The sequence below is a fragment of the Eptesicus fuscus genome, chromosome 2, assembly GCF_027574615.1.
Source record: "Eptesicus fuscus isolate TK198812 chromosome 2, DD_ASM_mEF_20220401, whole genome shotgun sequence".
Lineage (NCBI taxonomy): Eukaryota > Metazoa > Chordata > Mammalia > Chiroptera > Vespertilionidae > Eptesicus > Eptesicus fuscus.
Window position 1 is genome coordinate 93,854,343 of NC_072474.1, and position 17,657 is coordinate 93,871,999.

At 42.6% G+C, this 17,657-nt stretch overlaps 1 protein-coding gene across 2 annotated transcripts in view; it reads right to left on the reverse strand.

The window, feature by feature from the left end:
• Positions 1-1,236: 1,236 nt before the first annotated feature.
• FAM114A1 (family with sequence similarity 114 member A1) overlaps positions 1,237-17,657 on the reverse strand; it is a 59,351-nt gene continuing 42,930 nt past the window's right edge. For both annotated transcript variants that reach the window (XM_054729527.1, XM_028143668.2), the window contains 6 exons: positions 14,475-14,566; positions 12,386-12,547; positions 11,400-11,539; positions 9,035-9,107; positions 6,296-6,349; positions 1,237-3,978 (listed from right to left, as the gene is read on the reverse strand). In XM_054729527.1, coding sequence (XP_054585502.1) covers positions 3,877-3,978; positions 6,296-6,349; positions 9,035-9,107; positions 11,400-11,539; positions 12,386-12,547; positions 14,475-14,566 — 623 coding nt within the window. In that variant the 3' untranslated portion in view covers positions 1,237-3,876. The remainder of the gene's footprint in view (positions 3,979-6,295; positions 6,350-9,034; positions 9,108-11,399; positions 11,540-12,385; positions 12,548-14,474; positions 14,567-17,657) is intronic.

A 17,657-nucleotide genomic window follows, 5' to 3' on the forward strand; every position in this document is an offset into this window, starting at 1 on the left:
AACTCAGCCCAGTCCTGCCACTGCCTCAAGCCAGTCACCCCACTCATTTAACCATGAGCTTGATGTGCAGCCCAGTGTGAGGCCAGAGAAAAGAGAGATGTCTGTGTTCAGAGGGAGAGAATATTTAAGATTGGGCCTCTGCTTTAAGATTTGGGACTCAGTTTTGTCCTTTAATGGTATATATATCAACTAGTGACTCAGCGCGTGAAACTGCGCGAGACACAGACTCATGGGAAGTCGCATGAGACCCGGGACCCCCGAGTCCCGCCAGTGTGCTGTGGGACCCAGAGTCAAATCCCCGCCCACCCGCACGTGCCTCGCCATGTACGCAGCCTCCTGGTGACTGGTCTTTGGTCATTACAGCGTTACAACCACTGGTTTTTATTATATAGACTAGAGGCCCAGTGCACAATATTTGTGCATTGGGGGGTGTCCCTCACCCCAGCCTGCACCCTCTCCAATCTGGGACCCCTTGGGGGATGTCTAACTGCCAGTTTAGGCCCTATCCCATCGGGCCTAAACTGGCAGTCAGACATCCCTCTCACAATCTGGGACTGCTGACTCCCAACCGCTCACCTGCCTGCCTGCCTGATTGCACCTAACTGCTTCTGCCTGCCAGCCTGATCACCCCTAACCACTCCCCTGCCAGCTTGATCGACACCTAACTGCTCCCCTGCCAGCCCGATCACCCCCAACTGTCCTTTCCTGCCGGCCTGATTGCTCCCACTGCCCTCCCCTGCTATCCCAGTCGCCCCCAACTGCCCCCACCTGCAGGCCTGGTCCCCCGCAACTGCCCTCCCCTGCTGGCCTGGTCCCCCCCAACTGACCTCCCCTGCCAGCCTGGTCGTCCCTAACTGCCCTCCCCTGCAGGCCTGGTCACCCCCAACTGCCCTCCCCTGCTGGCCTGGTCACCCCTAACTGCCCTGCCCTGCTGACCTGTTTGCCCCCAACTGCCCTCCCCTGCTGGCCATCTTGTGGTGGCCATTTTGTGACAACATGGGGATGGCCATCTTGTGACCCCAGAGGGCAGCAATCTTGTGACTACATGGGGGCGGCCATCTTGTGACCACATGGGGGCAGCTATCTTGTGTGAGGATGTAAAGGTCAATTTACATATTACCTCTTTATTATATAGGATATCCCAAAGGGATTTTCCTTGGATGCATTTTGCTTTGAATTTGAAATTGGCTTTTGATGCTTTTCATTTGGTAAGGCACAGGCACGGAACTACATCCATTGTTTAGACTAGGATTTATTTTGCACTTGATGTAAGAAAAATCTGGCATGCTTGTTCAGGGTAATTGCACAGAGTGAAATGAACCCAGTTTATGTAAACGATTATTGAAGAAATAGAAAACTTCCAGAGTAAGCCTGCTAAATCATTTATTCAGTCACCGACTGACATTTTGCCCAGATCTGGATCCTGTGTTTTGCCAGCTTTTAAAGCAAAGCAAAGAAGCAATTATTTAAAAGTTATGGTGAAAAACTGTATTGAAAGAGAGCAATCCTGGAAGGTGGATATATATTAAGTGAGTATTCTCTCTTAAATAATGTAATTCACAGACCATGAAGCTAGGCTCTGGGAATCATCTCTCAGCTTATATCTTTACCTGGCAACATTTGATATTCTATCATTAAAATACATGAAAATGCAATGTAAATTATGTCACCCAGTTGTGTTTTTTTAAAAATCCTCACCCTAGGATACATCTATTGATTTTAGAGAGAGGGGAAAACAGAGAGAGAGATAAAGAGAGGGAGAGATAAACATCGATCCATGTGCATCTGACGAGGGATCGACCCCACAACCTAGGTATGCACCCTGACCAGGAATCGAACCTACAACCCTATAGCACATGGGAGAATGCTCCAATCCATTGAGCCACACCGGCCAGGGCATGTCACCCACTTTTTTAAAGAATAATTATCTCTCAGCTCTGGCCAGGTAGCTCCGTGTGTTAGAGTGTTATTTGATACACTAAGGTTGTGGGTTCAATCCCTGATGAGGGTACATACAAGAATCAACCAATGAATGCACAAATAAGTGGAATGAAATCCATCTCTCTCTCTCTCAAATAAATAAAAAAATTTTAAAAAAGAATAATTATCTCTCATTCTTTTACAGATTTCTATTTTAGTTCATGATTAAAATTCTGTTGTACACCAAATGGGTGTAGTTAGGCTTAAAGACTAGCTTCTTTGAAATGATTTGTTTCTTTTACAGTTCCAGTTAGTGTCTATAAAATCTATCTGATGCTAAAAAAAATCTGATGTGAAGAAATTGTAAATCTAAGTCCTTTCCTCTGCTCTCTATATAAAAAGTATAAATTTCTGAAGAAGTCGATGTAACAGTTTCATCAGTTAATTGTTTTCTAGATTTAATCACAGAAACATTTCAACCAATCAAAAAGCAAGTAGAAAAAAAACACCATCTTTAATGGATGCCTTGAATAATTTCTTTTCCAGATTGTAAATAAATTGTTTTTATGTTTTCTATTTGGCCGATTCAGCAGATACACAAATGAAATACACAACATAGACAAATGCAATGCCTGCATGGAACAAAGGCTGTCTATTTTATCAGGGGAATACAAGCAAATGCAAAGAAAGGGTTTCTCACACTTGCAAAAATATAGGCTTTATCTGCCCTGGAGAGAACCACTGGGCAAGACATCTTGTGACAGTGCCTGTGAGGATGTCTAAAATAGAAGCATTCTACTAGCACCCCCACCCGGAATGAGCATATGGCGTTTAGGAAAAGAAATGCCCATTGGTGATGCCTCTCCCAGCTAAAGGGTCTTCTGTGCAGTCTCTCGTGGATCAACATACCAGTTAGTCAACCCACACATCAGGGTTTCTTGCCCCTTAGAAGCAATGATAGTATTTGCTACTGGTGAACATGATCTGTGTAGTCATAAAACAGCCTGACGCCACTGTAGTAGATTTAAAAATGCAGTCCTCAGGGTCTACTGTGCCGGAATCCCTTTAGCTTTCTAATGGAATACTTCCAAGCTTTGTAATTATGCTATCTTGTATTTATAGTCATAAGAAGTCAGTTTTAAACCAAATACTCTATAGTACCCCTTTTCACCCCATGGACAAAGTTTGGGATAAAAAAGTGCAGAAAAGGTGAAAAAAATACAATAAATTGAAGGGTAGAACATTTAAAAAACTATGAATTTACCTTGTTCTGTGAAATATTTTAAGGCTTAGAAAACTTATTAGTGTTTTAAAGCGGTTTAAGAATGATTATAAACCCTCTTTAAATCTATTTCTATTGGGGTGAGATCATGTTCTCTTATTGTGAGCATACATACAGTAGGAGCTCAATAAATGCTTGTTTCAAGAATGAGTGGCTCTAAAGAGATACTTATGTTTCCCTTTAACTATTACAGGTAAATATATATAAGTAGTGTTATCTTTGTCCATGGCATTTACGTAACAAAATTAAGTTCAGTATAGGAACTGATGCAAACGAATACTATAAGAATGGAAAATTTAAAGGTGGAAGTTTAAAGAGTTAAAAAAAAAATGTCTACGGTCTGCCCATGAATTTCTAAATATGGGATGCTTGACCAGGAAAATGGCAATGAGTCTTTGTGAATGAATTTCAGATGAAAGGACATTACCAATACAAAGCTGAGTAAGTTTAAATTAACATCAAGAAAACACTCTTATTTGTAAGAACAACCATATACATTAAGAAACATGATACTCTCTTTAAACTTGCATTCTCAACACTGTCTGTGCAAACTTGCTTGTAGTGTCCTCAAATCAGTGTCTATGGGCAGATGCACAGAAAACATCACCTTCAATGATAAATATATCAAAGCCACGGGCCTGCTGGTTCCTTTAAGTAGATGGAGTCTGGCCAGGTCATGGCTGTGCTTCTGAATGGCTGGTCTGGATATGGGAAACCTGCAGAACGGGCAGCAGCAGCTGGAAGGCATCCTGGATGTATGTCGTGCTGTTGCAGCCCTGAGAGAGGAGAAACATGTGGAGGAAGGGTTGTTTTCTTCAATCCTGACAATCCTTCCAATTTGATCATGTTCCCTCTCATCAAACTCTATAATATTTATCGTATTTTTATTGTAACACTAGAGGCCCAGTGCATGAAATTCGTGCACTTGGGAGGGTCCCTCAGCCTGGCCTGTGCCCTCTTGCAGTCTGGGAGCCCTCAGGGGATGTCTGACTAATGGCTTAGGCCCACTCTGCAGGGAGCGGGCCTAAGCCATCAGACACTCGTAGCACTGCCATGGAGGCAGGAGAGGCTCCCGCCACCGCTGCTGCACTCACCAGCCATGAGCCCGGCTCAGGGCTCTGGCTGAGCAGTGCTGGCCCTGTGGGAGCACACTGACCACTAGGGGACAGCTCCTGCATTGAGCATCTGCCCCTTGGTGGTCAGTGCGCTTCATGGCGACCAGTCATTCCACTGTTTGGTCAATTTGCATATTAGCCTTTTATTATATAGGATTGGTGCTTAAAGCAAATGTAAATATATTCCTTGGGATGGAGGGCGTCCATCTCTTAATGATCTATACCCGTGGTCGGCAAACTGCGGCTCACGAGCCACATGCGGCTCTTTGGCCCCTTGAGTGTGGCTCTTCCACAAAATACCATGGCCTGGGTGAGTCTATTTTGAAGAAGTGGCATTAGAAGAAGTTTAAGTTTAAAAAATTTGGCTCTCAAAAGAAATTTCAATCATTGTACTGTTGATATTTGGCTCTGTTGACTAATGAGTTTGCCGACCACTGATCTATACTAACAGAGAGAAGAATTCACTCAAAATGAGAAAAGCCATTTCCATAGATTTCGAGGGCACATCAATGTGTGTATATTCATGACCCATTACGTCCAGTCTTAACTATCCTCTTCCCAGATCAACCCCACTGTCCTGAAATAACATAAAATCACAGTATGCAGGGGAATCCAGTTTGTCCTAACCTGCAGATGAATAAACAAGAATGGTCTGCATAAAGCTAACTGGAAATATTGTGCCATTATTCGTGGCAAACTTTGAATGCTAGCATCCTCCCATGCACGCTGGTACCTTCTACTTGGCTTGGTGTTTGATGTTGCTGGCATGTTCTCTGCCATACATACAACACTAGAGGGAGAGGCCATTTAAAGTTTCAGATGACTAAAACATGAGAAAACTTCCACTGGGAGAATGAATAAATATTTGACCTCACATTCTCCATGACTGACATGGTCAATTACTCTGCTAATGCCCTCTGGGTGGCCAGGGGAGAGAGTTTCCTGTTCTACATTCTGCCTCTGATTGGGTTTCCTCTTAACTGTGTCTGTCCCCCCTGAACCTGCCACTACACTCCCTGTCCCTTGACTCCATCCCATGTGTGGCTGTACCTCTGGGTCTTATACAACAACACTCGGTGCCCCCACATTGTTACTTTTTTTGGTACCTTGGTAGTTTTCCTGAATAGTAAGGCATGACTCCTAAAAATATTGCTATAAGTATATAGGTAGCCCTCCCTTACTTGAAGTTCTGTAATTTCCAAAATTTGCAATTGACATCTGCAAAAAATGACGGTATATGCATTGCCCATGTTTAAACTTAACTTGGTAGCACCTTATGGCTTCAGCAGGGTGCCCTCTGGCTACAGATATGTCTGTTTCTTAGTCTGTAGCCCCTAAGGAAAGGTTCTCCCCCACAACCACAGGTAGAACACAGCGCCTTATGACTCAAGAATGTTCCCGAGCCTCTCGTACATCCCTGTGTCTGACAAAGACACAGAGGTGTCAGGTCAGCTTCCTGTCCATGCTACAATGTCCTGCTGAGTGGACAGGCCACGGAGCGAGTGGCCGCAGAGGAAGGCGCGTCTGGGTCACTGAACAGGCAGAGGCTAAGTAGTCTATGTGCCATTTTGCCCGTCTGGAGCTTCGACCCAGCTAAACCCAAGATTATTATGAATGAAGGGAAGTGCCCATTTTTATGAAAATCACCATTGAGCAATAATCCCTCCCTGCAGCCCATAACCACAGAGTCAAATCTGGTGTCAAACCGGGCCACAGAAAGCTGCTTCAGCTGGAGGAAACAGCAGCAGGAATAACGTGCAAGCTTTGCATTTCTCTTCCTAATCAGGAGTTCTTGAAAATTACGTATTGCTGCTTCACCCTCGGGTTTACAGCTGGCTGAGCTCCGCAAATGTACTCAAAAGAAGACTGTTGATGATAAGATTTAGAATTGCAGTAACGCTTGCTGCCTGGGGGAAAAAAAAATGTAGCTCTAACATTTGCTTTGATTCAGAAGCACTTTCTCTCCGGGGCCACTTACCTCTAACAATACACTATTGATCATGGGGTTAAGGACCTCGGCCTTCTTGTCGCTCTGTGGAATGAAAAGGATGAAATTGACAGATTAGGTGCTCATACTGCCAGGCGTGCCACATTAAATGCCAGACACCGGCTTCGTTGAGGGATCTCTCAGAGAGGAAGGAGAGAAGTGGAAAGCTTACTGTAGACCAGGCTTCATTCATCTTGAAGCACAGTAACCTCCATCTTGGGTAAAAACTGCTGTTTAAAATGTTAACCCTGCTATTCTGGCTTCTGTAAACGTTTGCTTGCTTAAATAATAGGGAAAAATAAGACTACTCCCCATTCCAGAGAGGCCATAAACTATGCCCCAGACAGAGTTGTCAGTGCTGGCGCCAGGCCAGGCCTTGAGATACGGTCTCACGGGCCTGTCCCAGCACAGAGGACTTTTTCTCAGAAGGTCCGGAAGTCTCATTCCAAATTTGGAAAACAGAGAGCTGAAAAACATATAAATAGGAAAGACTCCCACCATATTGGGCCCCAGAATTTGAGAAGCAAGATTTCCTCTGGGCTTGCTAGCGCTAGCGAAATGAAAAAGGACTCCAAATAAATTTGGCTTATTGATTAAGGCGTCGTCTGATTTACAATATAACAATCTTTGCCGCTTCCCCTGGACGACCTCATTGAATTCTGACAGAAATCCTAGGTAGGTGCCATGACAATCGTATTTTGAGATGAGATGGCAATCAGGACGGTTGAGTAACTTGTGTGAGATCACACAGCTAGAAACTGAAACGCAGACCTGTGTTAACTGTTGAAGGCTTGTAGCAGGTCTGGGATTAGTGAGGGGAGTGAGGCTGGGTGTAGCAGTGCAGGGTTGGAGCCTGTCTTTACTTAAAATTGTTTTGTATTCATTTTGATTTTTTAAAAAATGTTGCATTAAAATATTTGTCTAGATGACTGAAGTTGTTTCTTTGTCTTTGTTGGAGGGAGTCCCCTGAAAATTTTCAAGTGAGTTAAGAATCTTACTTGCCTACCTTAGTCCCAACCCTGGTCATTAGTCTCTTTTTTCTTCCCTTTTCTTCCCTTTCCTTCCCTTCCTTCCTTCTTTTCTTTTTTTTATATTAAATTTTTTATTGTACTAATTTTCTTCCCATGAGATCAGTTCTTTTCAATTTAAAATTTTCAGTGTTTTCCTTCCTTCATTTCTTTCTTCTTTCAAATGCAAAACTTGGGTATATGGTTATAGGGTATGTCTTCCAGATTAGCAGCAAAATTAAAACAATCTTAACTATAACTTGCAAACAGGTCTGCAGATCCTGGTTTGCAAAACATGAATATTCTGTAAGGCACAGAATACAGAGCCTGATATAAAGCAGGTATTCAAAAAATGAGCGCTAGTGTTAGCATCATCATCATTATCTCCACTGTTGGTCTATCCATCAACAGTCTTCTCTGTCTAAAATGTTCAATCTACTCTTGGACAATAAACAATTAAAGGGTCTGGAAAGAGAGGGGCAATTTTAATAGACTGCCTTTCCTTACAGTACCCAGAAGACGTTATGGTAAACAGAAGAATATAAATGAAATACATCTTCCCAGAGCAGCCCCCTTTCATTGACATTACTCTACTGGGAAACCATAATGAAGTCTTGGTGAAAAAAAAAAATCTTTAGAAGCCCAGTCATTTTAGTAAGTAACCAGAAAACCCATTATGGTATTTGCTTTCATGTTTACTTGATTATCAATAAATCTCTAAAATATAATCAAAATGACATTGATTTTCAGAATCAATGAGATGTGCAAGCAATTTTAATAGAGTCTGGAGAGCAATATACTCTCATTAACTTCAAGTTATGAATAATGGCTGTTTTGGAGAACAGAAACAATGCTTGATGTAGACGATTCATCACAGTATCGGATGAGGCGGATTTTGTGGCGAGATGGCATTTCAGCGAGCTCTAGTTAGACTTAGCTTTTCTTTCCCCCAAATATTAACTGTGTGTTCCTGATTCTGTGCACACAATCATTTGTACACATTTGTGTATGTACAGTTCACCCTTGAACAACTTGGGGTTAGGGGCATCAAGACCCTGCACGGTCGAAAATTTGTGGATAACTTTTGATGCCCCCAAAACTTAACTAGTAACAGCCTACTGTTGACAAGAAGACTTACAGATAACATAAACAGTCAATTAACACATATTTTGTATATATATTATATTCAAAGAAGAGAAAGTATCATTAAGAAATCATAAAAAATATATTTAGCCCTAGCCGATTTGGCTCAGTGGATAGAGCATCGGCCTGTGGACTGAAGGGTCCCGGGTTCAATTCCAGTCAAGGGCACATGCCTGGGTTGCGGGCTCGATCCCCAGTAGGGGGCGTGCAGGAGGCAGCCCATCAGTGATTCTCTCTCATTATTGATGTTTGTATCTCTCGCTCCCTCTCCCTTCCTCTCTGAAATCAATAAAAAAAAATATTAAAAAGAAAATGAGGCCCAGAGAGGTTTGAAAGCCCACCCAACATCTCAGAAATCTGAGGAGGCAGCGTCAGGGCTAAACCTCAGTCCGATGAGGGCCCTGAGCTGCCTGTTGTTAGAGAAGGTGCTCTTGGCCTCGTTTTGGTGAACGTCACAGCAGAGCTGCTGTGTGTGGAGCCATCCCAGGAGGCCCCGAATCCTCCACTCTTCCTCAGGGCCCCTCAGAGAACCCTCTCCCTTAAAGCGGGGGGGAAAAAAGAATCAGCATTACAATCTTACCCCAACTGTGGTCAAGGAATTTGTAAACTTCTTTGATAAGGAGGCCACTTCATTGCACATTGCAGTAGTTAATCTGAAATTTAAAAAAAAGTGGTTTGAGTATTTTTAATAAAGTAACATAATTTAACCATCAAGACAATTACTGATATTAATACCATATTCCACTTAAAAGAATGGCACACAAGTTTGAAGATGCTCTGTAGAAATGTTTTTCTCAATAATCTTCCATGATTCACAAGCACTGTTGAATCTAATCCTGGGTCTCTTCGCATGCTAATTAAGAATAATCATCTAGTCCATTCAGGCCACGTGAATCAAAACCACATGCAGAAGAGCACCGGTCTCAGGCTCCACATGTAGAGGCATTTAACACTCTTACCAAGTTTCTCCAGCTCTTTGGTCATTTAAAAATAATAATGAGCATTCACTGAGGTACTAAGTTAAGTACTTTTGTATAAATAATCTCATTTAACTCTCATAGTGACCTGATTGGTTACATTATTATTCCCATTTTATAGATGAAGAAACTGATGTTGAAGAAGGTTAAGTAACTTGCTTAGGACAAGCAGTAGTAAATGACAGAGCTGGGATTCAAACTCAGGTGTCTCAGATGATTCTGTAGAAGATGTTCTGAAGACTCACATCAAAACTCCAAGTTTATTCCAGCCATTCCACTTCTAAGACTTTACCCCAAGAAAATAACACGAGATGGGCACACATATTTCACTAAAGGAATGTGTCAGAACATTACAGATGATGACAAAAACAGTCTAATTACCTAACAATGTCGGTATTGTCTGATTTTGAAAAAAAAAAAGTGACTTTTATGAATCGTGATTAAAATGCTATTAGAAAAACAATAACTCAAAGCTCAGAAAAGATCTAGTGCATTGAGTAGAAGGAAGGAAGCTTTGTTTTGAGAAGTAGGGGTCCTTGTCTAAGCTATGTATTCAGGTTTATTGAGCAACATTCATCCATCCCTCCACCCAAAACTGCTCTTCAGAAAGGGTCAGGAGTAAAGCTAGGAGATGGCCCAGAGCCATGCTGTCTATGTTCCTGGGCAGGTGGGCGGAGAGGCACTTATTAAACACACCAATGTGAGATCTGATTATCCTTTGCTGTGCAGCTTGGTAAGGATGGGACCATCAGGACTGGGAATCAGAAAGAAGCGCAGAGTAAGGCCCTGCTACCCATACTCAGGGACATCTCAGAGTCAGCCATCCTCTTCCAAGTCAGTGCAGCAAATATGAAATAGTCCTTAGGTGTTCTCATCCATGTTAACTTTTCCTATTTTGTCTTTTCCTCTTCCTTCCACACATAGGAGTAATATTCTTTTCTAGGCATATTAAGAGCAGGATTATACAGTTCTTATAATATCTTTGATTTTCACGTGTTTAAATATGAAAATCTAGACTAGATGACAAATCTTTACAAATGAGGAAAAATGCCACTAATATTGACTTTTTGGAAGGTCCTTCCACTAAAAATTTGCTCCCCAACCTACAATGCCAAATGCAATAATAAGCAAAGACTAGTCAGCTATCGAGGTGAATGAGTGAGGTAAGATATGTGTGCATATGCACCCATATATTTTTTGGAGGCTCTTATTTTGGCGTCTGTGTCTGTATAATAATGAGGTGGTGTTTGGACTTGTGCTAATTTTCTATAACACAATACAGATCATGTGCATAAAAGTTAATAGCTTATTTTCCACTCTATAACTATATTAATGAACACTCCATACCAATTATTTTCTTGGATACAGAGTTACATATATACATTTTTATTTCACGAGATGAACTGATAGTAACTTCTATTTATTGAAGAACATAATGTATAACAGCACATATATGCATGCATGCAGTCCAGTGAACTGGCTTACATTAGCGACTGCCATTGCCAGAATTCAGAATATGAAGAGCTGGCATAAGTTCCTAGGAACAGTGGGGGGGGCGGGTGTTTGCATATTTTTATGAAGATTGCTGACAAGTCACATTAAGGGGTCCTCTCAATATCTGTGTGGTATGTTGTGTAATTACCCTTAAAGGTTGGTACTTCTAAGACTTGGATCTATTAAAATAAATACTAGTACTTACTTAGCTCTGAATTATTTAAGGTGTTTTCTCTTAAATCTCTTCATAAATAATTCCTGAAATATCTAGTTAACTATTATATCCTTGCTGACATGGTTCACTTCTTACGAGAGTCCTTATTCCTTAAGATGACCATAAAAACTGGAATTAGCTGACTTGAAATAGGAATCTTTAGTACCTAGGGTGTGTGTGTGTGTGTGTGTGTGTGTGTGTGTATTTGAACGGCACATGTATATAAAATTGGAAAAATAAGAGTTTAAAATAACATTTACTTTATCAGCACTTTTGCTTGGTCCTGAGCTGGTTTCTCCTCTTCTTGTCCATGAAGAATTAACTCTGCTACTTTGTGAAGCTGCTCGATACAGCGTGCTGTGACTTCTGCCAGACTTTCGATGGACAGCATGTATACTTCCTGAAATAAGTGAATGAAAGTAAGAAAATGAACAACTGAGCAGATGCTTTAAAAAAACACACACACCGCAATATTAAAAAATATACATGTATATGTAATTTTTTAAAAAAGAATCCAAATATGAACAGAAACAGTTTACCCAAAGATTAATGGGCATGTCTTAGACTTTCCTGAGTGGAAATCTGCCCTAAAGTGGAAGTGCTGGCCAGGTCCCATGGACATGGCAAGTCTGAGTCACAGCTACGTCCCTCCAATGTTGGGTACTCTACAGGCAGGCACTCAAGAAGGCTTGTAAAAGGGCAGTTAAATGAATAGACCTCAATGGACATTTTTCTCAGTGTGATCTAATTTTAAAAATTACTTTTTCTAAAATTCAAATCCAATGTAAGATGAAGTTATCATGAACTCATTTTTAAACATAGGCAGGATATAAATTATTCACATATATATTTATTAAACTACAGAATAAAAACTGTGCCAATAAAATTTTTTTTTTGAAAAAGCTTCAATTACCTCATTAGTTATAGGGCATAAAGACATTTTATGGTTACAGATTTGCATACAAGATGGAATTTCACTCTCAAGCTAAACCAACTATGTCCTTAAAGATCATTCCCTCCCCCCCGACCCGCCTTTAAATGATAATTGTAGAGCTATGGAGAAAAGCTACAATACCTATGCTAAGTCACGGATTACCTTGGAGTTGCGAAATGTTGGTGTTTATTATACTAATACTCATATTTCTATAATAAAAATGAAATGGCTTTTCCTCACTTAAAATTAGGCCGGTAATAAAATTAGCATACTATTACTGCTCTTTAGGTGGACAATCTAAAATAGATTTACCTCAACTGTCTTAGTTCTCCTTTCTTGCTTTTCACCCTCTTCAGGGCTTTCAGGTTTCTCTTCCTTTTCTTCCTTCTTAGTTTTCTCCTCTGTCTCTTCTGCCACGTCTACCGGGACCACGGTTTGATCCTCTTCCACCCAGTCGTGAGCCTTCTTCATGGCCTGTGACGGCCCAGCCAAAGCGAGACATTTATTGTGCAAATAGGAGACTAAGGTACGCCAGTCTCCAGACTAGGATCAATTTGCCCTAAACCTTCAAGGCTGCATCTCTGTAGATTTAAACAATGATGGGGCAATTCCCTATACTCCTTACAAACACCTGTTGTTGCTTTTGGGTGACTATAACATAGGAAAAGGGGGCAGAAGAGAGAGAAAGCATGGAGAGCCCTGTGCAGGGTGAAGGATGTTTTAAAAAGCGCTCTAAAACGGTACTCAGGTAAGAATAAAAGTGACGGTCACTTTGAAAGGGTGATAGTATATTTTTCACTTTTCGTGCCCAATGATAAAAGACTCACAGTACTCTTTAAATGTATAGGTTAGACATTGAGCCAGGGTCATTGCTAAAGCAAATGTCCTCATCTGCTATGTCTCATGAACCTGAGAATGCATCCTGCTGGGGAGATGAAAGATGGCTCAGCTCTCGCTGTGTGAGGTCTCCTGGCCTCCGGGGGAGGGGGAGGAGAGAAGGGCTGTGGGAAAGACCTGTGACTAGCCGAATTTCACAGGAGTGCCTAAGAAATGATGGCTAAACTGAACAAGCATCAACCACCTTCCCTCTCTCTTAGTCCTTGCATTTAGAAAGGGAGCTTTTACCATTAAAGTTTAAGCTGTTTGCTTAAGTGCCAGTTGTATCTGAGCTCAGGCTAAACTTACTTCTCATCTTAAAGCGTACATGTCAACGGTTAATATGTCAGAGTGTTGAATGGCAAGTTTATGGTAAGAAGATTTGGGGAGATAAAACCCAACAACACTATTGTTGGTGTGTCCTCTTTCAGGGACCCCGGTTTACCGGACTGTGTAACTACACCGGGAGGCCCTGGAGGCACCCCACTCTCCGGCCAGTGGCAGGAGCTGCTCTGAGATGAATGAGGCAATTTCCCATTGTGCTCAAAACACCGACCTGCCAGAATCGGTGACCTCTATCAGAGATAAAGAAATTACTCATCTCTCCCCCTCACTGCCTCATTCTGCCCTCTCCTCACCCTCCTGGGTAAACGAGGGCCTGTGGCAACCACTGGGTGCTAAAGAGAAGAAAGGGAAAACAAAAAGGGAGAGAGTAGGGAAAACGACACGGTTTTAAGTAATTAATGATCAGTGTGCTTGTTAGGAAACTCCGCGGCAAGACCTTGTACCAACTTCCAAAACCGACTATGGTACCAGGAGGGGAACCCAGACTGTTGCAGCTTGAACATTCTTAGACAGGACGTGGCACCAGCATTCCAGGTGGGAGGGGCCACGGCGTCCCCTGGCTCAGTGGTCGGCAAACTGCGGCTCGCGAGCCACATGCGACTCTTTGGCCCCTTGAGTGTGGCTCTTCCACAAAATACCACGTGCGGGCGCGCACATACAGTGCGATTGAAACTTCATGGCCCATGCGCAGAAGTAGGTTTTCGGCTCTCAAAAGAAATTTCAATCGTTGTACTGTTGATATTTGGCTCTGTTGACTAATGAGTTTGCCGACCACTGCCCTGGCCGATGTGCTTCTCTCTGCCTAATTCTGGCCTGCCACTCTAGTGGGGGAGGGGAGGTGGCATTTGAAAAAGCCCTGTGGTGATTCTGGAACCCTCTTCTCTGCCCTATGCTGAAGGTAACCTCTGCTCCGACATAAAATTCTATTCTGAGAAGTGACTTGTTCAAGGTCATAAGGTAATTACTACTGATGCTGCATCTAAAACACAGGTCTAGTGTGTTCTCTACCATTGCATGTCATTATGTAGCCGCCTCGAATCTTAATTTCTGACCTCAGACCTCCCTCCCTCCACCCATGCGTCATATGGGCTGTGGGGTTTTTCCATTTCAGGTGGAGCTCTGGAATTTCATACGTGAGACCGTCTTCTAAAAAACAAAAACTCAGACAGATGGTGCTGACCTTATTGAGTTTGTCAGGCGTGGCCGCAACATGTAATTCAAAGAGAAGCTCTGTAAGCATCCTTGCAAATTCTTCTCCCTTTTCCTCCGAGCCTAGAAATAGAAAATGACACAAGTAAGAAGCATGATTTATTTTTCATCTTTTTGAATGTGGCAGCTCCCCCCACCTACAGCCTGCCCTCCAGCTGCCAGCAAAGATGAGTGTCGCCCACTTATGACATGGCAGTGAGGCAGCAGGCTGCTGCTGGGTGCGGGCTGCTGGAGACTCACAGCACTCGCTGGGGTGCCCCCAGGCTGGCCTTAAGGCAACATGCGGGGAGGGTGGGCAGGGACTTATCTGTCTCATTTGCAGCTATAGGTGGTCAGTAGCTATTTGCTGAAAGAATGACGGGTGAACAAATGAATGGCCTTTCTCAGGCCTGAGTGGCCTGCACCACACTGCGTTTATGACTTAGAGTACTATCATGCCTAGCATTGCAACTCTGGTGATACCCAGAGCCTCTTCGTGTCCAGAGCCACAGTGCTGAGCAAGCCAAATTAGTCTCGATGGAGGAGGCGATGTCTGATCTGAGCCTTCAAGAGTGAGAAGGCAGCCCTGGCTGGTGTGCTCAGTGGTTAGAGGGTCTCGGGTTTGATTCCTTGTCAAGGACATGTACCTGGGTTGCAGGTTCATTCCACGGCCCTGGTCAGGGTGCATGCAGGAGGCAACCAATTGATGTATCTCTCTCACATCAATGTTTCTCTCTTTCTCTCTCTCTCACCCCCGCTCCCACTTCCATTCTCTCCATAAAAAGCAATAGAAAAATATCCTCTGGTGAAGATTAAAAAAAAAAAAAAGAATGAGAAGGCATTACACACCCACAAAGGAGAGTTTGGGGGGTGGATGAAAGGGAGAAAAGGAGAGGGAGAAAGAAACATGGAGGGAGAGAGAGATATTTCATTAAAAGCTGAGACTCCCTCTCCACTGGGTGGAGGTCTTGGTCTCATCCTCTCTAGGTAGGTAAACTAAGAGGGACAGGGGCACAGCTGAGCATCAACAAGGTCTCATCCCCAAACCGCCCGTCCGCCTCGTTCTGTAGGAGGCAGTGTGACAGGGCAGAGGGAGCCCTGCACCGAGACTGGAAGGTGTGGGTTCTACCCCAGCTCCAGCACCTGGTGGGTCTGTGACATGGGGCCAGTCAAAGGGCTTCTCAGCTTCCACACCCTCCTCTGCAAATTCAGGATAATAAAACCACACACCTTCTCTTTCATAGTGTTGCAAGGACCAAATAATATAACAGATGCAAAAGCGTTTTATAAACACTGAAGTTTTATGTCACTATATTGTTATGTGCTACAAAGATATAACGTAAGGAGATTGAAAATATTTGGGAGCGATCAACACTAACGTAGGAAACAAGTGCTTGGTACAGCCCAGCTTTTACATGTGCATTCATTCTGTAAAACAGGAAAATACACCAATGCTTCTGCCAAATGGGTTAAGGAAAAAATCACAGGGGAAAATGGAAGTGGACAAAAACAGATAATTAAAAAAATGCTGCAACAAAGGATACTTATTACTGCAACTCTTGGTCTGTATATATGGTGAAAAGACCTTCACTGAGGCAATAAAAATAGAAAATAGGCTTTTAAAATCTCTTCACAACAGTGGTAAACTGAATTAGAGATCTATGGCAGTGTGATAAAATTATATTCTGCTGGAAACACAAACATGCAGATCACAAGCTAACATTAGTCAATGCAAGGGAGCCTGATATTAAATGTATCTAACAATGACAGCGTATCTGGAGACTATCAAATAAATTATTTAGGTGTTAGGAAGTGGTTCCAAGAAAGGATTTGATGAAAATGTTCTAGTTTCTTCTCCAGTTTTGCTCTTGGATTGTCTGCTCGCCACCCCCCACCCCGCGACACAGACACTGATAAGTTGTAACACTCCATCATAATGGGATTGATTTAATAACAACCCTGCTATTCTCCCCTCCCGGTTCTTCTTCAAGTGTTCGAGTGACATTTCTATATTAAATTAATTAAAATTAAGAGTGGTTTGATAACCTGGAGAAGCCCTTTGGGAAAATGGACATACTAAACGGGAGATTACAGGGTTCTGTGACTTAAGGAGAGACATTTCTTAAGCATGCTATTTAGAACCTTAATATTTTTTGTCATATTAAAAAAAATCTCAATTTACTGAAGCTCTACATGGGACTGGGACACATCGTTTTCTATTTAGCAATATTGAATCAAGTTTCCTCTCCAAGAAATAGCACTAGCTGAGAAAGCAATAACTGCCTTAACTTGCACTGGCAACAATATTTCTTTGATGTTATAGGGAATTTGGGATCCCTTTTTTTAATCCTTTCTGAATGAACCCCTAATAGGACCAAAGTCTACCTCAGGCATCAAGAAACTGAAGAGAGTCTGGACGGAGCGGCTCAGTGGTTGAGCATCGACCCATGAATCAGGAGTTCATGTTCGATTCCCGGGCACATGCCTGGGTTGTGGGCTTGATCCCCAGTGGGGTGCATGCAGGAGGCAGCGGATTGATGATTCTCTCTCATCATTTGATGTTTCTATACCTCTCCCTTCCTCTCTGAAACCAATACAAATATTTTAAAATATTTAAAAAAAGAAAGAAAAGAAACAGAAGAGAAATAGCCTGGCTTTTTATGGTGACTGTTACTCTGGAAAAGTTCATCTTGAGTCCAGAATGCTAACTGGAGTCTTTGCTTCTTCATTGTTAATCCCAAGACAAGGCCGTCACCCTTTGTGACTTTAGAGAAACACACAAATGCTCAAACACATAATTCTCCAACAGTCTCTTTGCAATAGGCCTCTTTCTTGGCTTTAATATAATTGATTCTTCTATTTTGATGCAATGAGCGTGAAGCTCATTAAACTGGAGGCACGCTGGGTCACTTCGTGGGGCTAATGCAGGAGATGGTATTTAAATGACAGTTTGCAAAAGCTTAGAATAATTTTGCCCTGAGCACCGAGGCTGAAGCGTTGGAGCGCTGGTGTTCAAGCTCTGATTAAAGGGCCGTGGCACACCTGGGCACAAAGCACTTCCGAGACTTGACGGAATAAAGGCACGTTACCATACTCCGAGTGTGGGTGACACCAAGGGCAACCATAAATAAGAGCTACACTTCTTGCACCCTTGTTATTTTCCTGGCATTGTGTT